The sequence below is a fragment of the Choloepus didactylus genome, chromosome 11 (genome assembly GCF_015220235.1).
Source record: "Choloepus didactylus isolate mChoDid1 chromosome 11, mChoDid1.pri, whole genome shotgun sequence".
Lineage (NCBI taxonomy): Eukaryota > Metazoa > Chordata > Mammalia > Pilosa > Megalonychidae > Choloepus > Choloepus didactylus.
The window spans coordinates 67,152,973-67,180,417 of NC_051317.1; the positions used below are offsets into that span (position 1 = coordinate 67,152,973).

Below are 27,445 nucleotides of genomic sequence, written 5' to 3' on the forward strand. Positions count from 1 at the left end.
GGGTAGGGAAGTAGCACTGGACAATCTATTATGGGAAACTCCAATTAACAACTCCTTTCCCTCCAAAGTCAAGTTTGCTTGCTACTTACAGGAATTAAGTTTAATACCAAGATTTCTATATCCATCAAGTCCTGCCTTGGGGACCTCTTCTCTGTAGATCCATGTCTTCTTGAAATAAATGAGAACCTTAAACTTTTGTGTTTGAGGGTCCTGGGGCTAAAAATGTCTTCATGGGCCCATACCCCTCCCCAAGCAGCACTCCTGAGTGGACCAGGCTGGCCCCTGGAGGAGTGGGTCAAAGATAAATGAAAAAAGGAACAAGGGGAGGCAAAGGGTAAAAGGCATAACAAGTAATGCACTGTGGAATGCCAGCTGAGGTTGCTCAGCTAGGACATATAGTAAACTCCTTGGAAGGGAGGTGTGAGCGGGGCTGAGAGAGGAGAAAAAGGTGTTGAAGGAGATCAGATGATAATTTACTCATGGACCTATTTCATGGATTTCTGCTTTCTTATCATCTTTGTGACAATTCAGAATGTATTTTAACTAACATTTGCTCACTTTTAGACTGGTGTGTTTATATCTCATCCCTAACATCAATCCAAAGCAGGGTTCAAATAATAGAATAAACTGAGGCTAACACATGAGATTCTGCCATTCCAGTTTATTAAAATGAGTAAATTTATAGCTTTATTTGCATACAGAAAAGTGCACAAGAGAAAATAAGTACGTATAAAACAACTGTGTGGCTGAACATCACTTTCAAAAATGCAACTCCCTAGAAATAGTTGCCTCCAGTTTAGCACATTCAATATTTGGACATTTAAAATGCTATGTGAAGTCTGTGTTTACAATGACTAAGTAGGAAGCCAGATGGAAAATAATGCCATATGTTCAGCTCTTACCATTAGACATATAACCACAGGAATTTAGCGTAGACTATTTTGAGCTAATCAATAGAGGTTCATGAGGTCACCATCTTGTTTAGATCCTTAGCAGTCACTTTCTTCTTCCACCTAAAAGTAACATTATATGTGGCTGATTAACACCCACAAGAACCTGAGCATTAAGGTCTGAGAGACAATATTTAAAAACCCAATATTAAAAAATAATTATTTTGGCAAGAACATACTCTTTAGAACTGTGCTAACAATAGAACTGAAAATGAACTAGGAAAGTTTCCACATTTAGGAGGGGAAAAATACTGTAGACGTTAGATTTTAAGTGACAAAAAACACTTGTATCATTTTTCACTTATCTTCCTACTACCTATGAGACCGCGGCTTCAAGAAAATTTTCCAGTTACTTGATAAAGGGCTACTATGACCCAAAATAAGCACCTAGTATGTTTGGCACGATCACATTTAGCTTTGTGACGGGCTGCTCTTCAGAATACAGTCCTTTATTGATGGGGTGATTTCAGTTTCTCATCAACATTATCTGCTCTTCTAGAACTTCAGCTCAAGAGAATGACCTTCAATTCCATAGGAAGAATTAAGGTTGTGTCCATTTGCAATTCTAATTAATGAAAAGGTAGAGAGGCTCCAGATCGGTTTTTCCCCCTAAAACCCTGTTGTGTGTGAAAGGGAGGTAATGCTGTAGGAACCCAGGAGCAAAGTTGACTGAAAAGAGAATCAGAAGGAGAGAACAGTCACCTGCTTTTCCCTCATTTGTAATAGCTAGCAAGAGATTGGAAAAAGGATGCTCTTGCCTTATGGAGAAAACTGAGCTTTGGAAAGAGGAGAAGCCACATCTGTTAATTCCAAAGTGCCTAAGGAGAAGTTAGACTTGCTTCAGTTTTACTTTAAAAGTTCTCTGTGATGATCTGAAGCGAGATGTAAGAGGTGTTCTGTTCGTTCTACTACAATCTTTAGGTTTTAAGCCCTAAAACACAACCCCAAACAACTTTGAATGGTAAAGATTTGAAAATTTATTCAAAACAGTATGATCTGAGGGGTTTGTAGTGGCTGCATCTCCCAATCAGAGGGTACATGGTAGAGTGTTCTAGAAGGTTCTACGGACACAATAGGCAAGGGCTCAAGTATGGAAACTACTGCATTTACATTTAAGCTAGAGAGTTGAGCTTCTGAATTTATTTAAAGCCACAGACTCAGTTTAGCTTTAACCTAGACAGGAAGTGAAAGGCATTTTACAGGTCCAAGAGGCAGCAAGAAATAAGGCAACAGATAATATGTCAAAGCTGGAACAAGGGCAGAGGTCAGGACGCATCTGGCTATTAGCTTTGTCCTTGACTGCTAAAAAAGCCAACCTTTTTGTTCCTCTGGATCGTCAGCATACCAAGTTCCTAGAGAAGTATAGAGAAGAAAAAAACTCGTTAAAATTTACAGGACTGACTGTCAATGTTTTAAGTATCAAGTCATTGTTAAAAAGATCAGTAATTGTATCTTCTAGGGCTGATGTGAGGATTGACTAAAATAATAGATATAGAACATATAAAATGTGAGTGCTCAATAATGGTAAGCTTCTTTCTCCCACGATGGTTCTCCCCACCCAATCTACTAATTTAGCAGTTTGATCCTAAACTTGCCCTCCTTCAAGACCTAAAGAATAAAGGGCCTCTAAAGCGAATTTCCAGTCAACTCTATTCAGCCCAAACAATCCTCTTTGACCCCTAGTGGATTCCTTTCTATTCATTTGGGTATGTTTTCCTCTCCAGCTGTGGGTGATTACCTACTACAGAGCTTTATTAGCATTAGACTCACCTAGATGCTTATTAAAATGAGGCCTTTCCTCATTTTAATCAGCACCAGAGAAGGATTCCTTAGGGTTGGGGTAGAGCCCAGGAATTTGCATTTTAATAATGTCACCAAGTTTCCGAAGCAGAATTTATGAAGAAGCACTTTAAAAAACACAGCTACCATAACTGTTTAACTAAAATGAGGGAGAATGATCCAAATTGCAAACAAACTCAATTATTACTGTTGATGTCAGATTTAAGATATTTCTCTATTTAAAATAATTAAATTCCAAAAGGGTCAAGACATAGTTTATAGTTCCACTTGGATAGGGCAAGACTGATAAAAATAGTTTGGGTTCTTTTTGTTCTTCCTGTTGTTCTATTCCTACCAGCTGTGCCCTACCTCCTCTAAGGTGGGAAATCAGCCTCCTTTTCCCTATCAACTTTGAGCTCAGAACGAAGTTGCTGTCAATTACTTTTAAGAAAGTATTACACAGAGCCCTAACGGGGTTTGAGTCGAAAGTGGTTGTAACTAACAACTTATCTAAAATAAAGGCCAGTAGAGAAAAGAATCAACCTTCAGATTCATTTTGAATGTACACTGCTTAGGAGATATTAGCAGCTGTCACTACTTTAGGATTTAATCCTGTTAGACTGTTTCATACTATCTTTAATTGGAGCCCCTCACAAAGAAATAAATATTGATTAAGGAGGTAGAAGAGCTGTGGTCCTCATCTGTCTAGCTGGCTTACTTGGAATCTTCAGAAGGTCTTCAGAATTTAAACCTCTTACAGGAAACCAAGTTATTACTAGCAAGTTTTGCAGATCTTCAATATAAATGTGAAAAGCCAGAAAGCTGTTTTGTATTATTTTTACCTCAATACAGAACTGAAACATCAAAAACACGAGACAATACCCTAAGCGAATATTACTAATTTTTGATGTACATAAAGTCTATTCTTAAATGCCCAGCCTAGTTATTATTGGATTAGTTAAAGCATAGATTTTCATGACTATTGCTCCTAAATTACAGATATTTAACCTCTTCCCAATTCTAAATTTAAATTTTTGCCACTTGTGCCACCTTTCCTTACCAACCGCCCCAAAATAAGCTTAATAAGATCTTTACTTACAGAAGTTATGCAAATGGATTTCCAAAAGGATCCCTATATACATTAGGAGCTGTGGGTTGAGGAGCCACCTATAGGGATTAAACCATCTGGTCAATAAGTATAATTGCAGAATTGCAGTTGTAAGGAAACCTATAATTAAGACTTCTCAAATTCCTTTAAAAACCACTTAAATCATGGAATCAATCCGACATTTTATGGGTTTACAATGACTTGTGTTTGCCTCCTTGTAGATGGTGGTACATAAGTTGATTATTTATTTATATCAAAATCAAAGTTCAGGTACATTCACCTACCCAAAATGGGAAGTGTTAGTTTTCTGAGCTATAAATCCATGGGTGGAACATTAAGAACTTAAATCATCAACAGATTTTTTTTTAAAGAGAGTATTTTGGCTCAATTTTCTCCAAAAATGCTTTCAATTACCAGGTTAAGTGAAATACATTGAAGAACTTTTGCTACATGTTATCCATTTCTCAAATTCAGGAGATAGTAGTCCCTGCAAAAATAATTCTCCAGTTTGAATTAATGTTTATACCAGGCTGGTTCTCAATGGTAAATCTTAGTTATACATGCATAATCAAAAAGTTATTATAAAAGCAAGCATAATTCAGGAGATGATAGCTGTATATGGCATGTACTTTGGAGCAACAACTTCTAGTAACTCATACTTACAGGGATTTGTGGTGAAGAACTGAAAGAACCTTTAGAGAAAGGGTTCTCAAATGCATTGTCAGCAGATTTGGTAACTGGCAGGGCACCTTGTCTTGGAGCTGGCTTTGGTGGTTCTAGGAGGAGAAAAACCCAGTCAGTCAGTGGACGTGCTCCCCTGAAGTACATGCACAAGTACCCCTATCAGGCTTTTCTATGAATATTAGTACCATACTTTGGATGGGAAATTTACATGAGTGGAGCAAAAATTGCCAGCAAATGACAACCTCCAATGATCATTACAGGTAAATCCACCCCTTTTCAGAAGAGGAAGCATTCCTCGTTTCTTGAAGTGGAATATGCTCACTTCACTTAAGACCTCCGTTAAGGCCATGAAGAATGGATGCAATTTTTTTATACAGCTCTCCAAATGTTACAAGCCATTGAATTTTCAGTAGCTCCTGGCAGCACTTTTAAGAACTGTCACAAGAGGGCAGTATTAGGCCAGTTCTTAAGTTTCCTTTCCTTTCTTTTCCTTTTTTTTTTTTTTTTTCAGTTATTTCCACAACTACTGATCATCAAAAGAAGCAACAGCAAGGCTGTTGTTGGGTGGGAGAGGGTCCTTCTGAGGGACTCTGTGGCCCATTAAACAGTAGCAACACTCGGTACAGTGGAAAAGCAAGTAGCTTACCATTGATTTTGCTCAACAATTGATTAGCATCAAAGTCATCATGGTCTGCATTATCTTGAGGAATGCCAACTTTGCTGTGAAAATAACTGGAGAAAGCACTGGAAGTCCCAGAGGAAGACTGTTCTCCCTTCCTTGCAGGTACAGGTGGCTGCCGCAGTTGTAAGTCCTTAAACATTTCTTTTACTTCCTTAACGTCTTTATCCCCTAGTGGGTCTAAGGCAGTGAAGGCATCTTTGGAGATGTCCTGGGCAGCAGCAGTTCTAGGAGGTGGCTGAGGAGGAGCGACCAGAAGAGAAGGGAGCATAGAAGAGGATTGGGCTGGCACAGGAGCTGGAAAGACATTGCTCTGAAAAGGATTCCCTAAGGAGGTTGTTGAGGGCCAAGCGTTAACTGCCACAGATGCTAAAGGGCCCCAAACAGCAGAGGCTGGAGGGGAGGTTGAGGTTGCAAAGGATGAAGGCTGGTTCCAACCTGGAACAGCTGGTCTTGTGCCAAAAATAAGCGACTGACCAAATCCTGAAGGTTGACCACCCACAATAGCTCCTGGGACCACTGAAGGGGACTGATTGAAGACTAAGGATGGTGGGGGGTTCCATGGTCCTGCCTGAGGGGGTGTAACTGGTACACCACCTGAAGGAGAAGAGAGAACATACACATCAGATGAGCTTGAAGAGGACGCTTGAGTTTCAAAAAGCATGACTGGGGAGCATTTACAGAAGATCTACTTGGCAAATGCCTTCATTAAGCCTTGGGGCTGATAGGAACATAAAGGCTCCCAGGAATTAAATTGCTCCCATAGTTAGCAACTAATACAGCTAGCATTCAAAATCCTATATTAATATATTTGAAACTAGAACAGCCTGTCAATAAAAGGAATTTTTTTTGGTTGAATGAATGTATTTATGTATCCAAATGATCCTGAATATGAAGTAGTTAGGATTCCCCACTGGGTACTCTGAGTAACTGATTTGATCTTTTAACCTGGCAGCTGGTTCATGTCTGGAATTTTACAGAAATCAGCTATCATGCGTGTACATTAACCCTCAACATGCTTGCATCCTGAAGAAACCATTTCAAAGTTTCCTTATTTTTCATGTTGCCAAGGTAGACATAGCTATATAAGAGGAAGAAAAAGTTGGTTGATGCCAAGATAGCTTTAGATTTTTATATACAAAACTCGAGGAAAAGCTGGTTGTCCTGGGATGACTATTTTTTTAAAAAAAGTGCTTCCTCCTATGTGTCACTCACTAAACACTGCCAGAAGTTAGAACAGAATATTTAAAAGACGAAGGAGGGAGGGAAGCCAATATGAAACCAAAAAACCCTTTCAAGGTAACTAATTGCCTGAGTCAGGGCATCTGATTTTTGTGGCTGAATGGCCCCATTTCCAGTATCATTGCTATATTGATTCAAAAATCACCCAAATCTAGGTCTCAATGATATGCGCACACACACACACCCACATCCATACCCCTCTTCTTGAGAGGCTGATTCCCTGATGTTCTAATATGTAGGGCATATTATTTAATCCAGTAAAACTCTCACCACTAACAGAAAACCTAAATTCAGCTCCACACCTATTCAGCTTTTGAGCAGAAAAGGTTATGAATGTTTTTACTGCCCAAGCAAGAAATACTCAGAAGATGTTGTTCAGTGGATGATGTTTTCTATCTTAAAGGTGTCTGTATACCCCTGTCTGTATATGTGTGAAGTAGCTTTCACTCCCTCCTCCTGCCAGAGTCAGATTTGCCATCAGAAAAAGATGACCTCTATCCTTTTTTTCTTTTGTATTTTGAGAAACACTGAAGAAGCTGGAGCTGTTAAACTTTATCTTGGGGAAAAGCAACCTCAGAACTGGCTTATTGGGTGTTGTGGAGCCTCTTACTGCTCTCAATACACAATTGGTAATCAACAACAACAAAAAAGAAAGAAAAAAAATCTTAAGATATTCTATCTCAAAGCTTCTTACTACTGGAGATTGGTGTTACTTGACTCAATTCTATTGTTAAGAACTCTGGCCTATGGCCATGAATGCCTATGGCATGCTCGCAGAGAGCGGTGGGTTTCAGGGTCAGTTATCTTGTTTTTGAGATAGGGAACTAGGTATTGGAAAAGTCAGCCTGTGGCAGTACAGGCTAGCACTCAGGCACCCCATCTCCAAATCCAGCACCCTATCCTCTCACTTTGCCTCCTTGGCATCAAGCGACAGGACTATTTTTTTTTTTTTTCTAATGGTACGTTAATTCACATACTATTTAATAATGCAGACTTTAAGACTTCATTTGAACTAAAGTCCTTATATGACTATTCAAGGGTAAAGTTCTCTTCGAATCTATAATACAGGTTTCTAAAAGTGGGTTTAGTTTGAACAGTTACTGCTAGCATTTCAAAACAAATCTACTTAAGTTTTATTAACGAAAGTCAGAGTCACTTACTAATAATTTCCACCAATTACATGTGTAAGAATTAGTGTAGAATTTTATCATGCTTCATGTTGGATGACTAACTTCCCCTTAGGAAAATGTGTGGCTTTAGTTACAGATGTATTAGTGGGAGTGGTGATAAAAGAAAAATATTTGCCAGGAGTTGATGGCTTTCCTGGTATATACTCATGGCAGCCTTCATTCCCATCTACCAGATCCCACACATTGTGTTTCTAAGACCTTTAAGGCCCTGCTGGAGGAAGAAGGGGTAAAGGGTAAGGAAAAAGGAAGTGGGTTTTTAAAAAGTTAGTTTTATTACCTTCTGAAGCTAGATTAAAACACTTGGGGCAGCAAGTCAAAGCTGAGAGCTCTGTTTTCTACAATACCCTCCCCTGACACCCCACCCCTACCCCCACCGGGTTTTCCAAAGGAGACAGTCTCCCAGCTGGGTCCAGCGGAAGCCAGACCTACAACCTTCCATGGTTTGGCTGAGGATTCCTGCTAGTGGACAGGGGCTATACTGTAGAGCTCAGTTTGAGTTCCATGTTCAAACTTGGAAGAATCATCAGTATTCTGCAGTTGTATACCCCAAGGCCTCAACAGGGGCACCTAGCCAAAAAGCTTCACTTGTCTGAATAAATTAACAGTTATAGGGTCCAGCTGTATTTTCAGGCTGACTTGAATATTGGCTGTAAAAATTCTTCAGGGCATTGATATTAGAGTACAAAGCTCTGAAACGTTATTTAGTTGCAGGCACTACATGCAAGCTCTCTACCCTTCCATGAGGGAAGGTACCAACCAGCTCCATTTGGTGATGGGGTGAGAAAGAGGTAAGAAGAGAGACATGAAGCACTGAGGGAGAGTTTCTTGATGGTGTAAATGCAAGCAGAGACCTGGAACAAGTTCACCTCACACTCCATGAATTTCGGCCACTTGGCAGTCAGGTAACTTGCACCACCCCACTCCAGGTATGATTTAACAGACTTAATATGACAGAACCAAACTATATTCCTTTGTGGACACAAAGCAGAGTAAAGACAAGAAAAAAAGGATCCTGATGACTGACTCTGCAGGAGGCAGAGAAAGCCAATATCCCTGGTCAAAAGACACTCTTCATCTCTACCCCCCTCCCAAGCCAGTCTATTTGGAGCTTGTAGAGGTGCCAAGAAGCAAAAAAAAAAAAAACAAAAACAAAAAACAAAGAGTCCCCAGCAGGGCAGCAAAGACTATTGTTGAAGTGCCTGAAAACTGCATCATGGACTCAGAAGAGATCTGAGGCTGCGGGTGAAGAGTAGGAGGGCCAACCCTCAGCCAGGAGCTCTTCGTCAGTGCCCTGCCACAGGTGGCTCAGTGGTTCACACGAGTGTGACACCTGTTTGGATGAGAGTGCCAGCATGTCCAGGTATCTGATAAAATTATGTCTCTCCCATGTCTCTGTGCCCTTTTCAACTTTAGGTTTCTAGTACTTATCTTCAAACTCTATTAAGACAGTCAGCCAGCCAAAATGTTGGCGAGGATCTGCCAAGGTTAAAGTATTCGGAGACTGATCATATCTGCCTGTCCCACACTTAGCATAATGCCTTGGTAAGAGAGCTAAACTGGGTTCAGAACTTAGGGACTTTCATTTTATGGCTTGCACTTGCTTCAGACTACATCTCTTGGCCTTCCAAGAGGATATTTAGTTTTGAGATGAGATAGCCCCTCAATCCAGTAGTAGCAAATTACACAGCAGGCATGCACGGTGCTACTTTTTCCAGATGACGGACAAGGCTCTCTCATCTCATCCCTTTTTCCCACTGAAGTTGGTCTGAGCTTCAGAATCCTTCCAGGAAGGATCTTCTAGGAAGCATTACATTTGGTTCGGGTAAGTGCAAATATTGAAAATGGGAAAGAAACCCACTTTTTAGTTGTAAGTCAAGATTATCATGTGGAGGTGGAGTTGTACAGGGGTAAAAGAGAGAGGGCACTCTTGAGTGCTCAAATCGCATGTCCATGGAACCTTCTGTGGATATGAAGAGCCCTCCTCCTCTGTGTCTTCATTTTATGAACTGAAGGGATTGAGCCATACCTAATTTGGTTTCTAGGCACCTACCTAGACCCGTAAGGGGCCCTACTGGGACAGAAACACTTGTTTTGAAGAGATCCAGAGGGTTGGTCTGTTGGGTTGCAGGTTGTCCTGTAGGTGACATCTGGCCTGGAGATTCTGAGACAGGAGGAGCAAAGAGGTCTGATGGGAGCAAGTCACTGGCTGAAGACTGACAGGGTAGGGAGGGAGACAGAAGAGTTACTCAGTAATCTTGAAACATAGCTGTTTTTTACTCCTTACCCCCACATTGAAAACCACAAAAATAAAAATTGTCCTATTACTATTCAACAACAAGTACAAAAAAACACAAAAAGACAAAAAGATAAAAAGACAGAGATCGCTGCCATGGGTAGAATGTTGGGTCTTGGTAACTATGACTACCACCACTTAGGACTCTCAAAGTAAAATCTATTTTGCTCATTCACACATTTGTGTCTGTCTGGTCTCCTCATTAGCTAAAAGCTTGAAGTTCAGAAGGAAAGAGCAACTATAAGTTGTCTAAATATTTTTGATCATTCTACTGGACTTTAAATCAGTCCACATAGAGATGATCTCAGTCCTAATCATTAGGACAATCTGCATGTTTAAATGAGTTTTTTAAACTGCTTTTGACTGAAGCTGTACAGGAGTGGTAATAATAAAACACAAGTTTCTTCTAAGACAATGGATTACTCAGTCAGCATTTAAAGAGGAGGCAAACTCGAGAATGTTACACTACCAACTTGGACATGACTGCAATATGACGGGTGTGGGGGCTGTGTGTTAGTGTGGGGGAATTACAAAGGGAATCATGAGAATTCTCAACCCTCCCCTCCCAGAACACGGCAATCAAACTTACCAGAGGTACAGAAGCATAGCAGCATTAAAAACAGAAAAACTTGTGTTTAGTTAATAATAATAAGTGACAAGACACGTTTAAGAAAAGTAGGAAGTGACAAAACACTGCTGAGAGGTTGGAGAAGGGTGGCGATTAGAAGAAGGTATTCTTGGAGAATCGACGTGCCTTATCCCACCTTCTATTTTACAGCCACACAGGAAACCACAAGAGCAGCAGGAAAGAGAGCTCACATCACACCACCCTTTGGTACCGAACATGCATTCTGCGAATGGATATGTGGAGAAGACAATTCACCTTAGCAGTCCTTCTGCCTCTTCCTGGTTTGGTATTTTGAGGAGGTGGGATAATGGCTATGGAGTCATGTGGTGAGGACTGGACAGAGCTTTCCAAGTCCTGCTTTATGCCATTCGGTACTGACAGTCCTTTTGGAGGGCTTCCCACAAAAGGGTTGGGGGAAGATTTGATATGAAAGCCATTCTGTTCTCCTTCAGATACCCCATTCTGAGTTCTCACTGCTGGCTGTGTCTGCGTACTCGAAAAGGGCCACGAGCCTGCCTGAGCCTCCTGTTTTCCAGTCCGGTTAGAGATTTGGTCAAATTGCTGACCAAAATAATCAACATCACCATTCAGGGGCCCATTACTCAGTGGAGTAGACAAGCTACTCAAATTCTCTTTCTTCTGATCTGGAGATTTGAGAGAATCAAACGAAGAAGGTGCCGATTGGTCTGGTTGTGTGAAAGGATCGTCACGGAAAGGATCAGGATTAGGGGTGGGAAAGAAGTTGAGATTGGTAGAAAAAGCATTTTCAGGCAAGAAGGATGCCTGAGGCTTCGGTCGAGGAAGAGAGCAGGAGGCGGTGCCATTTGTTAAGAACGGATTTTCTCTTAAAGAATTCTGATTGGTGTCGATTTCAGAGTTTAGATCCACTAACAGGATATCTTTGCTTTCCTATCATATTTGGAAAGAAAAAAAAAGCAAGTGTTAGTTCATGTGACTTCAAATGAGAATGCTACATAGGGTAAGGATTATCGAAGTTCCCACTAGAATTTGGTCTTGACAAATTAGTTGACTGTCACCAAGTCCCCATCACCTCCTTGTGTGCATTTACCAGTTGCATGATAGGTTCTTTGTGCCCTTTCCCCATGTCCTTTCATTTAAATCTAAACTTTGTTGGCCTTTCATTAAGTGAAATCTTACTGCCATTTACTTTATCCATTCTGTTTCTCACATGCGGATTGGATCCGATTATGATCATTGCTTCCATTTATGCTTTTAGAAAGTGACTAGCAATCAACTCCCTTGAAATGATTATCTAAGTATACTGAGCCTGAAAGAAAGAAGTGATCTCAGAAGCCTAGATCAGCTTTCTACCTGATGTATCAATTCCTACCGTACCCTAAAAGTCATTTATCTTCACCTCCCTAAATGAGTGAATTCATAGGCTTGCTTATACATAGTTTATAGTTCTAGTTGTTAGGAAGTTATAGTCTGGTTGTTAGTATAGGCAAATACATTTCCCTATAATAGGTCCAATTCTTTTCTCTGGGGCAAAGAATTCCCCCTTATGTGACAGCCTGTCAGGTATGCCTCCGTAAATATTTAAGGCTCTCGTGATGCTGTTAGCCAAGGTGGATCTCCCAACCTCACCTTCTCTCTTCTCTAGACCTGTTCTTTTTGTCTATGCCATTCTAGGAAAGTGACACTTAAAATACTGATATAATTTAACATAATATATATTTTCCTGCCTTGTACATTTTCTCATAATATAGCTTAGAGTTTCTGGGGGTTAAACAGTCATAACATGTATTTTGTGGTTAAAATCAACCAATGCCTAATGTTTCATTTATGTATAGGGTGGAGATGTGGATTTAAGAGTTGTTGTGAAAGACATACTAGATGCATAACTCTACTAATCTTATTCCCTCTCTATCATTTTTCTCTTATGTTTGTTATCTGGGTTCTCAAGATAAGATCCTTCCCAGCAAAACACCCAGTAAATTTGATAAATGCAATATGTGTTTATTCAATAATGTAACTAATTAGGATTCACCTTTGGATAGAGCTGTAATGCTGACAGATCTTCCCACTGACTGACTTTGATCCATTCCCTACTTAACTAAGCTGGCCATAGACGAATATAAACAATAAAAAATGCCTAGATGAAATGGAAGTTAGGGGTCAAGCAGTACCCTGACTAGATTACTAAATATTTTGATCATCTGGGACCAAAAGCAACCTCTAGGGAATAAGGAATTCTCAAACCACTAAGTAAAAAGAAAGCCTGAACAGGCCTCCATGGCATTTAGAGAAAAGCAAAAGCTTTTAGAAAGTTTATATCTTACTTACTAACCATAAGAGAAACAGCAAAATCAAACCCAAATGGTATTTTATCGTTCAGTTTCCTTTAATGTGAAGTATAAAGACAACTTTTTTAAGCCAGGCTCTCTCTTTATAACTGGACAAATGTCAGAAGGATGAGCTTGTAATTAAAAAAATAACAAAAAATCAAAGCAATAAATTGGAGGACTTCTCAATGTAAGGATTTTTATAATCAAAAGACAGGATAAAATTAATTACAAAAGTTTATGATTTCAGCATTTGGAGAATTGGTTTCTCAAAAGTGGAATTAGAGGGGGAACCTAAAATGGTGGCTAGGTGAGACAGGGCAAAAAACACCTCTGTGGAGGCGGGGGCAAGATGGCGGCATAGAGAGGAGTGGAAGCTAAGTAGTCCCCCTGGAACAACTACAAAAAACCAGAAACAACTAGTAAATAATCCAGAATAACTGCGGGGGGACAAACGAGACCATCCATTCATCATACACCAACCTGAACTGGGAGGAATGCCTGAGAACACAGCATAAAATCTGTTGAAGAAATTGTGGATATTGGATCATTTGCCCCAGAGGAGATCCATATTCCTAAGATTTATGTTCATCGTCTTATAAAGGGAGAAAAATATGAGAAAAGAATTGAGCGTTTGTCAGTCCGGAAAGAAGGGGACGGAAAAACCGAATCTGGTAAACCTGGAGATAATGTAAGAGAATGTATCATCAAGCGAGCAGCTCTTGAATTTGAGGATGGCATGTATGCTAATTTGGGCATAGGTATCCCTCTTCTGGCCAGCAACTATATCAGCCCAAATATGACTGTTCATCTTCAAAGTGAAAATGGAATCCTGGGTTTGGGCCCATATCCATTAGAAAATGAAGTTGATGCAGATCTAATCAATGCAGGCAAAGAAACAGTTACTGTTCTTCCAGGAGCATCTTTTTTCTCCAGCGATGAATCATTTGCAATGATTAGAGGAGGACATGTCAATCTGACAATGCTAGGAGCAATGCAGGTGTCCCGATATGGTGACCTGGCTAACTGGATGATACCTGGGAAGATGGTGAAAGGAATGGGAGGTGCTATGGATTTAGTGTCCAGTGCCAGAACCAAAGTGGTCGTCACCATGGAACATTCTGCAAAGGGAGATGCACATAAAATCATGGAGAAATGTACATTGCCACTGACTGGAAAGCAATGTGTCAACCGCATTATTACTGAGAAGGCAGTGTTTGACGTGGACAAGAAGAAGGGGCTGACTCTGATTGAACTCTGGGAAGGCCTGACAGTGGATGACATACGGAAGAACACTGGGTGTGATTTTGCAGTTTCACCAAAACTCATGCCAATGCAGCAGATCACAGCTTGAAATATGGAGTAGACATTTGTCCCAGGACATGTGTTTTTATTTTTTCATTTTAACTACATGGGATTTCATTGGAAGGAAGTCAGTAATAATAATTATATATTTAACAGCAGTTTTTGACTAGTTTTCTTCTTGTATTTTAGGATTTTTACTGCTGTTTTTCTTTGTTCTCTCAAGCATGCTATGGCATTGTAATGTAAAACAAAAGGAAAACATATATATTTTATTTGTTTCATATGTGCTAAGATGGCTTTCTTTACAATTGGTGCTCACATTGGATTTATCTTCACCTTCCGTAGCATATATGTTAAATTAAATGCTGCTTTAACAAGACGGTCCCTTAGGAAGAGTTTCATTGACAGGTTTTCCCCCCTAACCAAATCATAAACTGTAAAAAGAAAAAAAAAAAAAGTGATGAGAGAGAAAAATACCTCACCCAGAGTATAAGTATGCCTGAGGCAGCATTTCACTAGTACTGTGAGAAAACTACAAATATATACATGAATTTGTGATGGAAAAAAGATGCTGTCTTAAAGATTTTTTTCCTTCAGCTTCCTCTGACTCTCTTTTGTGGCCTCTGCTTAAAAATGTTTTTATTGTGGCTATATTTATATATATATATATATCATAAAATTTTCCATCTTAACCATTTTTAAATGTACAATCCTGTGGTATTAATTTCATCAACAATGTTGTGCTTCCAACACCAGGGCCTCTGATTTTGTGATTAAATCTGGTTTTCCTAGAATATCCCTTCCTCCCACTCTTCCAAGAACTCCTGAGAAGGAAGTAGGAATGTCTATGAGTGGGACGAGTAACTGGTTAGTGGCAAGACTAAAGGGTATATGGTCTATTGGTGCTGACATTCTACCAAGAAGTTGCCTCTATAAACAAACCAACCGTCTGTGCTTTGCTAAAGACTAAGGCTTCTTATAGGAAGAAGGCTAGAAATCTAACTGATCTTCTCAGGCGGTTTTCTCATTTTAAAACATTGCAGTATTTTTGTGAGTCCAGAAGTGTCCTTTAGATCCTTCCTCTGTGTTATTGAGGTCTGTAGGCTATTTGTATAATACCTCCTCTTAAGCCAAAAGAGGCTGTGGGGTAATTTATCACAAATTTGTGGTGTATATATTCACAAAGACCGAAGAGATTATAAGAAAGATTCTTTTCAGGCTCTCTTATTTCTACCCTGAAAATATTCTAAATATTGAATAATTTTTTCTACAGAACAGTGTTTTTCTTCTGTCAAGGCTACTTCCTTTAACAGAGGACCTTTGATTCAGCCTTATCCATATAGATGAAATAATGATGAACAAATCCAGGATTTGAAGTCAATGAAACATGGTGGATTAGATTTTATAAGGAACTTTCCCCAGAGGTATCTTATTGCCCAAGGGTGATGGCCTTAATAGAGTGTAATACATTGTTCCTCTGGCACTAGGTATAGGAATTCATGCATGTTTTTAGGTAATGGTTGTCACTGAAACTCACTTTGTCTTCAGGGATAGTTACAGTTAGGTCATGTACAGGTATTAGAGGCAGGGGAGAGAAGCTTCTTTGTGACTAGCCCACTCCATATATCAATTAGCCTTTCTGGCTGACTGCATGGTTGAGAGCATGCTCTCCAGTACTGATAAAAAGGACCCTTCTTACAAGGTGCCAGGTCCATGAGAGTAATATGTCTCAATGTTAGAGTTATGATTTAAAAAACTTCATGTTATTAATTGTGGTTATATTTGCATACTCACTTGCTCATCATTCCAGTCTGTTACTTTGGGATAATACAATTTTAAGAATATTTCAAACCTTGAGTGGCAAAACTTAAGTAGATGACCTTATATTCTTGATTAAAGAGCACTATGAATGTTAAGAAATGCATTAAGAGATACAATAAATATTCCAAATTGAAAAAAAAAAAAAAAAAAAAAAAGCTTATGATTTCAATTTTCATTCATTTATTATGAGCCACCTCCTGGTTAGAACAGTTGGCTGTTCACTGCTGGTAGAGTTCTCCTTTTCAAATACTTCAGAAGAAGTTCTTAGGACACCAAACAGGAGCCACAATGTTAGACTTCTGAATAGTCACCCTATAAGTAAAATGTATAAGGCTCTCCTCAGGTTGGGTTTGTTCTTAATCTGAGATTAACAATCTACTTCTGACAACAGCCAAAAGATCCAGTACTCCTCCACCCCCGTGGTCAGAGCCTCTTAACTCTTCCCTGGATTGCCAACACTGCCTCCATCTCGGCCATCATCAGAGCACCTGAGTCAGGCACTGGCAACATTAAAGTGAATTACAGTCCTGCCCTTAAGGAGCTCTTGTGAGGTGAGGTGGGGGTGGAAGGCAGGAGGGCATGGCAGGTAATCAAAGAGGTATCCATCCGTCCACAAAAAGGCAAGCTTTTGACCACTGAATTCCACAGCCTAGCTGTTCTCCAGGTAGTTAATCTTACCCAACGATTCCATCCAAACAGCTTGCCAAATCCAGGATTCCCCTACTCAAAGCCTTCGGTGCTTCCTAGTACTCCCTAAACTAAGATAAACTTCCTTATCCTAGCATTCAAAATGATCCACAATGGAACCCAATTTATTTCTTAGACTAATTACCATCTATTTCCTAAATACTACAAATACCCAACTCAAATTCCGACTGTGTACCTAGCTTTTCCCCACTGATCTTTCTATTTCAACTCCACTGTGCCCACCCCATAGCATTTCAGGTTTTCACTATACTTGTATTTGTTTTGTGCCCTGATCTCATCCTTTACACCAGATTTAATCTCCTCAGTAGTGGTTCAGACCTGAAGCTCTTTTCATAACAACTATGCTTTCAAATGGTCAAGTTGCTGGAGAACACTGCTTTTCTTTTTATTTTAGAGATGCTGGGTAAAAGGATAATGCTCAAGTGTTTTTCCAATTTAAAAAAATTATGTTCTAAGTGATGACAATTTGTAACATCACCATTATTTGAAATGGCATAAAAATATTCTGAGTTGGAGCTGACCAAAACCTTGAGCAAGAAAAATAAATGTTTGTTGTTATAAGCCTCTTAAAAAAAAAAATTCTGTGTAAGTTGGAGGAGAGGCATATTGCTCAAGGACACCAGTAATAAAGTCTAGGTAATTTAGATTGATTTCTTCAAATCTTCCATAGCAACTGCTGTAATAATATTTGAATAGTTTTGAACATGCTGGTTTGATAAAATAGAAATAAATCTATTTTGTGACCTATGGATATACAGTCAATAGGTAATACAGTGGCAAAGCCAACCAACAATACTTTGCCTTTTTAGTTTTCTCACGTATCTGTTTCTCACTTACTTGTTTTAGTATATTGTTAGTTAAAAATTTGCATTTTATTTCTATAAACCAAAATGTTTCAGACTTGTATTCATGAGACTCAGAAGTACCCATGTTATTCTTTTACAGGAGTTCCTTAAAGTCTACAGAAGCAGAACAAACCATCATTGCTTTCTTGCCTTTGTGCTTTCTTGCCCTTGCTCTCTCTCTCTCTCAATATACTTGTTTGAATATTAGTATGCTTGAAAAGTAGGTTGTTCATATTTCAGTTTCCTTTGGGAGGGGGCTAGGAATGAAGGAGGGCAAGAAATTCCCTAGGAATAACAAGCTCAGAGCTCAGATGATGAATCCAGTGCTTTGAAAAGTTTATCCCTAAGATAATAATAAACATGGGGAGTGAAAGGTTCTATAGACCAGTGAGTTAGACACACTGCTTATAAGAACATCAAACAGGCTTCTCTACTGCAGGCTTGTTAGGGCCTTTAAAATGCTATTATGTGTTATCATTCTCACAGGGTTGGGGGCACTGAAGAGTGCAGAGTGTATGGAGTTCCTGTTCCTTACCATCTTGTTTGGCCTGGGCATTTTATTCAGCAAGATTTCACAGGCCTGGCATTCTCTGCAATACTCTAGGAAGCGAGGATCTCACCCAATCCTCGATGTGCTGCTTAAATTCCTGCAACCCTCCTGGTGTGTAGGCTTGCTTGACAATTTCCTGATAGAAGAGACTCCAAGACAGACATCTTCATTATTTTAGACTTCCCTTCTGCCTAATTATTGCCTTCTCATCTTTTGTGCTCACGTCAAGAAACTCACTTCCTCAGAAGCATTCTCTGAACCTCTAAACTAGATAAAAACCCTGTACATGAATGCTGTACCAACCCACTGTAGTTAGTAGGCTCCATGCTTAGTGTTAGTGTTAGTTTCCCTGCTAGAGCACACTCCACAATGTCATTGACCTTGTGCATCTCATGCACTATTGTGCCTTGAAGATAGCAGGTACTCAAGAAACTGTTGAATAAATAACAGTTGCAAGAGGTCATTAAAAATTACATGGGTACTTTCATTTAAAGTCTATTTTGGAAAGTCTGAAAACTGGAGCTTAAGCCTTGATTCTGGACCTCTTCCTGGAGTAAATGACTTTCTGATCCTCCATTTCCTTTTCTGTAAAGGAAAGCATTGTTCCAGTCTCATACTGTTGTTATGGATCAATCGATATTGAAAAGACTTCATATACTATAATAGCCTATGAAGAATGAACAATTTTCTAACAAGGATGGGCTTTGTTTAAACATAACAAGCCCCTTGTTTGTCTTCCTTTACATCAAGCTTATGCTGGCAAATTGCAACAGCAAACAGTAAGTGAGAAAAGGAAGAGGCCAGGAGTCTTTACGATAAATCTTCTGATAGACATACTTCCTTCAGTAGGCTCAGGCAAAAGATTTTTATTCTGCTCCTCCTTCTGATCCTTAGTGACATCAAGAAAGACTACACTGCCTTACCTATTGCTCACATTTTACCTCTAAGTAATATTCATATATCTGAATTAGTTCTGATAGGTGCCCATGGAGACTAAATATTCAAATTTGTTCTAGTATACTTTCTGTGGAAATAAATACCAGCAGTCACCTTCCAAATTTCAATGAAATTTCAACATTTCTGATCAACTGCCAATTTGAGTCATGTCATTTCCATTATATTGCAAATTTAAAAGCAAACACTTACTGTTGGACTATTTAGGTCAGGAGGTGTAGACATGTCCCCAAACAAATCCATCTGGTCAATACCCTTAAAAAAGTATTTGGATTAGATTCAGATGTATCTACTAAATAAAGATTACTTTGCATACTGATGTAAATGTTTCCTAAAGTTTAGGAAAATAGTTATCGCAATTTTCATTTAACTAAAACAGATTTGGTATTGGATTATATATGTCAGGAAGTGTCCCCAAACAAATCCATCTGGTCAACACCTTTGAAGAAGTATTTGTATTAGATTCAAATGTGTCTACTAAAAATACTACTTTATACTTTGACATAAATGTTAGAATAATGTTTAGGAAAATGGTTGTCACAAATGGATTTCCATTTAACTAACACAGATTTGGTAATAGCATCATCTACAGGAAGAAAACCTGTGTAAAGGTAGGTAAGAATCTTCAAACATCACATACATACCAATTTCAATTTGGTAGTTTGGTCATCAAGAGTCAGGAGGTTCTCACTGCCATTCTGAAAAGATGGCAAATATTCAGAGTTTAGTTGAAGAGTTTTCCCAACAGAATTTGTTTTCCTACTCTTGCTAAGCAGTTGTGATTCTGACATTGACCATTCAACTAGACATCTTCCATGACCAGAGGGAAGAGGGGAGAGTGCTTGGACAGGAACGAGTAAGGGTTTATACTCACACACACAATTCATAGGAAGTAAAGATGCAATTTTACCTCTACTGCTTTGTTGGCTTCTTCAGTCTAAAAAGAAAGATAAAAATTCAGAGATCTTAGTAATTATAGTTAAAAGGAATCAAATAAAAGAACAAATACATCTTTATGGGTTCAGTTCACAGTTACAAAGCAAGAGTTCTCTCCTATGCACCTTTCCCCTTTTTCTTATCAAAACTGGATTTGAATAGATTTATTGGATTTAAACCTGGTCAGTGAAGTCACTAAAATCAATATGAAGCTTGTAGGGAGAATGAGAGCCAGAAACTGGAAATAACAAGTGCCTAAATATAACATCCATCCACTGCCCTATACTGGTAAAAATGGACAACAAATTTCTACTTTCTATACGTAGAAGAGCCATATAGAAACCAACTTCCAGGACAAGTCATTTATATATATAATATTCAAACATGGTGCTAATATAGTCTTAAGTTTAAGAAAGGCTGTTTGAGGTAGTACTTGCCTTTTTCTTTTCTTCTTCTTTTTTCTTTACATTGTAGATAACTTGAAAGAGATCTTTAAGATCAACGACCAATGGCTCAGCCTGAAATAAGAGAAAGCATCTTCATTAGTATTTTAGTCTTGATACTTTCTTCCCTTTACCCCTCATCGGTTCTGATTAGTACCAGTTTCTTCTGGTCTGTTAAAGCTCCTCAGTATCCTCCCCTGCTTTATATGGGATTGCCACCTCTGGATATATAAAGGACAGCAAAGTTATTAAGTGCTTAAATAAAACAAGAGGTACCATGGATTCTGGCAACAATTCACCACTACTGTTCTAAAGTCAGTTTGACCTTATAAGAAAGTCCATTCTCACAATTCCTGTGCCACATACTACATGGGTATTAATGACATGTTAAAAAAAAATATTCCTTAGGTCAACAAAGTAGTCATTCTTTTGACCACGATGTAGTCCTACATTCAATTGTTCGAGGTCTCTAGTGGAGTGATAGATGCTCCTTGATAGTCAATAGAGGACATGGCTCCAGGAATACATTCAGGCCTAACTGGAGCTTACCTGCTGCCCTGTTTTTATGGCAAAAAACTGGTGTTGGCCTTCTCCTCCACATACATAACCAAATGCCCGGTTGTCTGTCACATCACGAGCAATGAAAGAAATTTTATTCACTGGATGTTCATGTTCTATTACCTAAAAAGGAACATAAAGAATGATTTATCTAGAAATGTAGAGTCTATTTACATACTACCACAACTAAGAATCAGACACCTAGGTATACATAGGAGACTAAAATATTTGAAAAAAGGCTTTTTAGCCTCTGATTAAAGGATAGAGCTACATTTATCCTTGATAGGAAGGGCTCAAAATGGAGGAAGAGTGGGGGTGGGGTGGGGGGAGTGGGAACAGTGCTCCCTCTTAAAACACCGATACTTGATTCTCCCTACCTCCAAAGATACGATGCCACATAACGAGGAAAGAGACTGAAGATTAACAGATCAAGAATTTCCAAGTAAAGGTGGGATATATAGCCCCTAGTCTGATCCAAGGTCTACCCCAACACAAAGACTAAGTGAACAGCATAACTAAGCCAGAGGCATGTTCAAAGGAATCCTTTGATGATTGCTCAGAGGCCATGGAACCATCCCAAATATTATTAAAACATTTATCCCCAGAACATTCTGGAAGTTACCAAAAGCTGTCATCAAGTTCTTAAACTCACAGAGATGGTCCATGTTATTATCCATGAGTTACATGTGGCAGGGGAGTTAACTGGTTTATTAGCAGCACTTATCTTTTTAGGGATATCTGCTGGTGGGAAGACTGTGTCTTGGCTTTTGTTTCCAAATGCCTAAGGTCACTGAAAAGTTTATAGTGGGTATTTTGGAGAGATGGAGGAAAACAGAGCCAGTGGTGTGGGAGTTCTTGTGCATGAGGACCTGAGGACCAGAAGGGGCTGTAAACACATACCAGGCTTCCAGTGCCCTAAGCTTGCCAAACTGATTTTGTGTGTTGGACACTGGGTATCTCTGGGAAAGGATAAAGAGTAACTGAAGTCTCCCTGCCATGCCTTGATACAATAACATATCTTACAACAATTGAAAATGATCTACAAGCTACATTTTAACATTTTAAGTGGATCAATCTTATAATGTGATGTTGAGTAGAAAAACAAGTCCCAGAAGACTTGATGCAAGATAGCCTTTGGATAAGGTTCCCAAAAAAGGGGGTGGGGATGGGGACAAGAATGTTTATATGTGATAGAATAACAGCAATCACAAAAAAATGAGCAAGGTTACCTGCATGGGGTGAGGAGGCAGGGATGAGAGATGACCAAAAAAAAAAAAAAAAAAAACTTGGTATGTTATGAGTAAATGGTCTAGCTCTGGGTTAGATGGCAGGTTCACATGTGATCTACATATTTAAGTAAAATGAGACCCAAACATAGACCCATTACAGTCTTGTGAACTGGGGTTTAGGATTAATCTAGGTCTGTGTACCTGAGGTTTTAAAAAGAATGATATGTAAAGTATACTCGTGTTTGTAAACTTGAGATTCATATCTATTATAGGAAATGAACTTCAAAATAAAGTATCTTGAATTCTCACCTCCTACTACCTTACCTGTTTTCTGCCTATTACTTCTGAACACTATTTTCTTCTACAGGAAAAAGGCGAGCTTAAATTCAAGCTGCAAATTGTCAGGCTTGGGTGTTCAGATCAGTGTCAGTGAATTCTTACCCCAGTTTTCTCATCAATTAATTTTATCCCGGATAGCGAAATGTTGACCCAGAGCTTTTGTTTGTGCTGTCCTTGAGACCGAGCAGCTGCCGCCATTCCCTGAGGTTGGCAAAACAAGGAAAATCTAGTTAAAAGCGCTCTACAATGCTTCTAAATATTAAATGTTTCGAGGACAGACAGCTTTGTTTTACCATCTACAAAAGGAACAGGCTCCTTTTCCAAGAGACACAGGATGGAATAGAAGTTGAGCCAGGACATCGCAGTTAGCTATGTGAACTTGGACGAGCCGCTCTAATTTTCTTGGTCTTGGTCTCAGATAAAGAGACTGGACCAGAAGATCTGTAAAGATATTCCTTATGGCTTTGTCTATTTCAGTAGTTTCACATAGCAACACAGTAATAGAATTTAAAAATTCAAAACCTGAAGGGCTCATGCTAAAGAAACAAGTTTTCAAGTAAATTCTGATTTTACCTGAATGTTTAGATTTTCAAGTTCTAAAATAGGATATTCTCTCCTCTCTACAAAAAGTAAAAAAACCATGCCTGGCATTTGAACACAACTTTTGCAATCATTAAATGATGGAAACGGTAGATATGGACTTTGTTAGTACTAAAATTGAGTCTGCTAAAAGGGAAAGGCATCGAATCCTGCTAACTGAGTTAATCTCCAGACAGTACTCAGAATAGGCAAGCCAACCCATGTTTTCATGACTTCTCATAAAATGAGGCACTACTGAATCTATGTGATTAGAAAAGTTTTTCTTTCAAATAATTGGGATAGATGCAAAAAAAGCTTCTAATTTAATTCCCTTGTGTGGGACATTTGCTTAAGATACAGACAATGTATTCTTTTCCCGTTTACCTTTAGTTTCATCATAGAATCTTGGCTCATTTTATCCCCTCTTGCATCTGGCACATCATCAATGCCAATTAGCTTGGCCTTGTATTTCACACCATCACCTTTAAACCTGGCCAAGAGATACTCATCTGTCTTTTCAGAGCCTATGAAAAGAAATACAGGATAAAGTTTATAAATGTATTTAAATCCCAGCCCTAGATATGACCAGATATGCTCCAGATTCTCCAAAGTTTAAATCTTGATTCTACTACAATCGATTGAATTTGCAATTTCCTGTTCTATTCTTTTCTTATTTCCTTTGAGCAAAATCAAGTTCCCTAATATTGTCTATAAAATTGTGGTAGGGGAGAAAAACTCTTAAAAATGCAAAACGGATAGAGAGGCAAGATGGCGGCATAGAGAGGAGTGGAAGCTAAGCAGTCCCCCTGGAACAACTACAAAAAACCAGAAACAACTACTAAATAATCCAGAATAACTGCGGGGGGACAAACAAGACCATCCACCTCATCACACACCAACCTGAATTGGGAGGAATGCCCAAGAACACAGCATAAAATCTGTAAGTAAAACCTGTGGAACCAAGTCGTGAGACCCCCTCCCCCATAGCCCGAGCTGTGGAGCCGCGTGGTGCGAGAGAGAAGCTCTCTCCCAGCAAGCGAATACAGCTCAGCTGAGCTCCAACTGGGGTTTTAAGTAGCGAGTGTGAACTGCTCACTACAGGTACGCAGCCCCAAAAAACAGACAGAGGCTTTGGGTGACGACTGACCTTGGAGAGCCTTGGACTGGGTCTGAAGGGGACTATCTGTTTCTTTTTCGGCTCAGTGGAGAAAGCCCCAGTCATTTTAAGTTTCCAGGGCTGTGACTCGGGGAAGGGCGGAGACACCACAAGCAGAGAGTGAGACCATTGAAATGCTAATGACCTCCACCTGGGGGGTCTGTCTTCTCTAGGAGGAAAGGGGTGGGGCCCTTTCCATTCAGAACCAGACCCCAGAGCCTGGGGGAACACGGCCATACCTCCTCACACCAGGCAAGATTTATAGGCTAACAGGCGTCACCTGCTGGGCAGAAAAGCACAGTGACCTGAGGCATCAAAGGGTGGAGCAATTTTCTAAGACACACCCGCAGGGAAACCAGATACTGAATATTTCTTCCCTCTGGAAGCAGAACTTAGCCTGTTCTGGTCTGGGAAAACCTGATTTGGATAAACAAGGAAACCATGACTAGACAACAGAAAATTACAACCTACACTAAGAAAAACAAAGTTATGGCCCAGTCAAAGGAACAAACGTACACTTCAACTGAGATACAGGAATTTAAACAACTACTGCTAAATCAATTCAAAAAGTTTAGAGAAGATATTGCAAAAGAGATAGAGGCTGTAAAGGAAGCACTGGACCTGTATACGGCAGAAATCAAAAGTTCAAAAAACCTACTGGTAGAATCTATGGAAATGAAAGGCACAACACAAGAGATGAAAGACACAATGGAAACATACAACAACAGATCTCAAGAGGCAGAAGAAAACACTCAGGAACTGGAGAACAAAACACCTGAAAGCCTACACACAAAGGAGCAGATGGAGAAAAGAATGAAAAAATATGAGCAACGTCTCCGGGAACTCAAAGATGAAACAAAGTACAATAATGTACGTATCATTGGTGTCCCAGAAGGAGAAGAGAGGGGAAAGGGGGCAGAAGCAATAATAGAGGAAATAATTCATGAAAATTTCCCATCTCTTAAGAAAGACATAAAATTACAGATCCAAGAAGCGCAACGTACTCCAAACAGAAGAGATATGAATAGGCCTACGCCAAGACACTTAATAATCAGATTATCAAATGTCAAAGACAAAGAGAGAATCCTGAAAGCAGCAAGAGAAAAGCAATCCATTACATACAAAGGAAGCTTAATAAGACTATGTGCGGATCTCTCAGTAGAAACCATGGAGGCAAGAAGGAAGTGGTGTGATATGTTTAAGATACTGAAAGAGAAAAACCACCAACCAAGAATCCTGTATCCAGCAAAGCTGTCCTTCAAATATGAGGGAGAGCTCAAAATATTTTCTGACAAACAGACAATGAGAGACTTTGTGAACAAGATACCTGCCCTACAGGAAATACTAAAGGGAGCACTACAGGGTGATAGAAGACAGGAGTGTGTGGTTTGGAACACAATTTTGGGAGATGGTAGCACAACAATGTAAGTACACTGAACAAAGGTAACTATGAATACGGTTGAGAGAGGAAGATGGGGAGCAAGTGAGACACCACAAGAAAGGAGGAAAGATAATGACTGGGACTGTGTAACTTGGTGAAATCTAGAGTATTCAACAATTGTGATAAAATGTACAAATATGTTCTTTTACGAGGGAGAACAAGCAAATGTCAACCTTGCAAGGTGTTAAAAATGGGGAGGCATTGGGGGAGGGATGCAATCAGCATAAACTAGAGACTGTAACTAATAGAATCATTGTATTATGCTTCCTTTAATATAACAAAGGTGATATACTAAGGTAAATGCAGATAAGAGGGGGGGATAGGAGAGGCATGTTAGACACTTGACATTGGTGGTATTGTCTGATTCTTAGTGGTGGGTAATGTCCATGATCAACTGTACAAATACTAGAAATCACTTCATGAACCAGAACAAATGTATGACAATACAATTAGAAGTTAATAATAGAGGGGCATATAGGAAAGAACTATATACCTATTACAAACTATATACTACAGTTAGTAGTATTTCAACATTTTTTCATAAACAGTAACAAACGTACTATATCAATACTAGGAGTCAACAATTGAGGGGGGTTGGTTAGGGATAGGGGAGGATTAGAGTTTCCTTTTCTTTTTTTCTTTTTTCATCTTTCACTTTATTTCTTGTCTGGAGTAATGAAAAGTTTCTAAAAATTGAACAAAAATTAAGTGTGATGGATGCACAGCTGTATGAGGGTACCCAGGGGCAAGTGATTGTACACTTTGGATCTTTGGATAATTGTATGGTATCTGAACAATCTCAATAAAAATGAAAAAAAAAAAAAAAAAATGCAAAACGGACCATATTATGGGAACTGACAGCAATATGTGAAGTGGGATTTGGGGATATTCTTCATCATACCTTCATCATCCTTTTGAAAGGATATAAGGAGGATAATACCTTTTTTGAATGAAAAAAAAAAAAAAAAAAAAAAAAAAAAAAGCCATCACATAATTTACTGGCATTTTGAACTGTCAATAGGCAGAGGGGAATTATGGGTCAATTCCTTTGAAAAATCATTAAATAATTATCCCATCTTTATAACTTCTTTTACTTCTTTTAAAAGGCCTGCAATCCAACAAAGGTACCTAGTGTTCTTTTTTACTTCAATTGCTCTTTTTCACTCTAATTATTATTCTTGTTATTTTTGTGTGTGTGCTAATGAAGGTGTCAGGGATTGATTTAGGTGATGAATGTACAACTATGTAATGGTACTGTAAACAATCGAAAGTACAATTTGTTTTGTATGACTGCGTGGTATGTGAATATATCTCAATAAAATGATGATTAAAAAAAAAAAAGAAAAAAAAAAAAAAAAAAAAAAAAAAAAACAGAGCCTTCAGACCTGTGGGACACCAAAAAAAAAAAAAAAAAAAAAAAAAAAAAAGGCCTGCAATCCAGTCTGTGTAGCTAAAATGCAGTAGTGAAAGGCAGGCAAGTCATGGCATGTCCTGAAACTATGAATGATTAAGGAGTTTAGCACTTTTAGTGGTACTTCAAGTCAAAAGATGGGGGTTTAATAAAATAAAGATCTTGCTGTTTTAAAGAACGATTTCAATAAAACAAAGTGATAAACAGATTACTGAAAGATGGCCATATAATAATGGATAGTTGTATTTGTTAACTGAATAAGATGCTATTAAAGTTTTCTGATAGGATCCAAGCTGGTATAATCACGGGAT

General features: G+C 38.9%; 2 protein-coding genes across 6 annotated transcripts in view; one reads left to right on the forward strand and one right to left on the reverse strand.

The window, feature by feature from the left end:
• Nucleotides 1–646: 646 nt before the first annotated feature.
• Nucleotides 647–27,445, reverse strand: part of DAB2 (DAB adaptor protein 2) — a 75,287-nt gene continuing 48,488 nt past the window's right edge. For 3 of the 5 annotated variants that reach the window (XM_037798868.1, XM_037798869.1, XM_037798870.1), the window contains exons 3-15: nucleotides 23,511–23,650; nucleotides 22,650–22,748; nucleotides 20,971–21,102; nucleotides 20,416–20,496; nucleotides 19,953–19,979; nucleotides 19,687–19,740; nucleotides 19,235–19,297; nucleotides 10,809–11,462; nucleotides 9,683–9,845; nucleotides 5,168–5,797; nucleotides 4,501–4,613; nucleotides 3,829–3,896; nucleotides 647–2,302 (exon numbers count right to left, since the gene is read on the reverse strand). In XM_037798868.1, coding sequence (XP_037654796.1) covers nucleotides 3,834–3,896; nucleotides 4,501–4,613; nucleotides 5,168–5,797; nucleotides 9,683–9,845; nucleotides 10,809–11,462; nucleotides 19,235–19,297; nucleotides 19,687–19,740; nucleotides 19,953–19,979; nucleotides 20,416–20,496; nucleotides 20,971–21,102; nucleotides 22,650–22,748; nucleotides 23,511–23,650 — 2,219 coding nt within the window. In that variant the 3' untranslated portion in view covers nucleotides 647–2,302; nucleotides 3,829–3,833. The remainder of the gene's footprint in view (nucleotides 2,303–3,828; nucleotides 3,897–4,500; nucleotides 4,614–5,167; nucleotides 5,798–9,682; nucleotides 9,846–10,808; nucleotides 11,463–19,234; nucleotides 19,298–19,686; nucleotides 19,741–19,952; nucleotides 19,980–20,415; nucleotides 20,497–20,970; nucleotides 21,103–22,649; nucleotides 22,749–23,510; nucleotides 23,651–27,445) is intronic. The other 2 variants (XM_037798871.1, XM_037798872.1) reach the window with 2 other exon arrangements.
• Nucleotides 13,159–14,685, forward strand: LOC119506517 (succinyl-CoA:3-ketoacid coenzyme A transferase 1, mitochondrial-like). The gene is made up of 2 exons (XM_037799554.1): nucleotides 13,159–13,169; nucleotides 13,373–14,685. Exons 1-2 carry the CDS (start codon nucleotides 13,159–13,161, stop codon nucleotides 14,211–14,213), a joined length of 852 nt encoding a protein of 283 aa, XP_037655482.1. The 3' UTR covers nucleotides 14,214–14,685.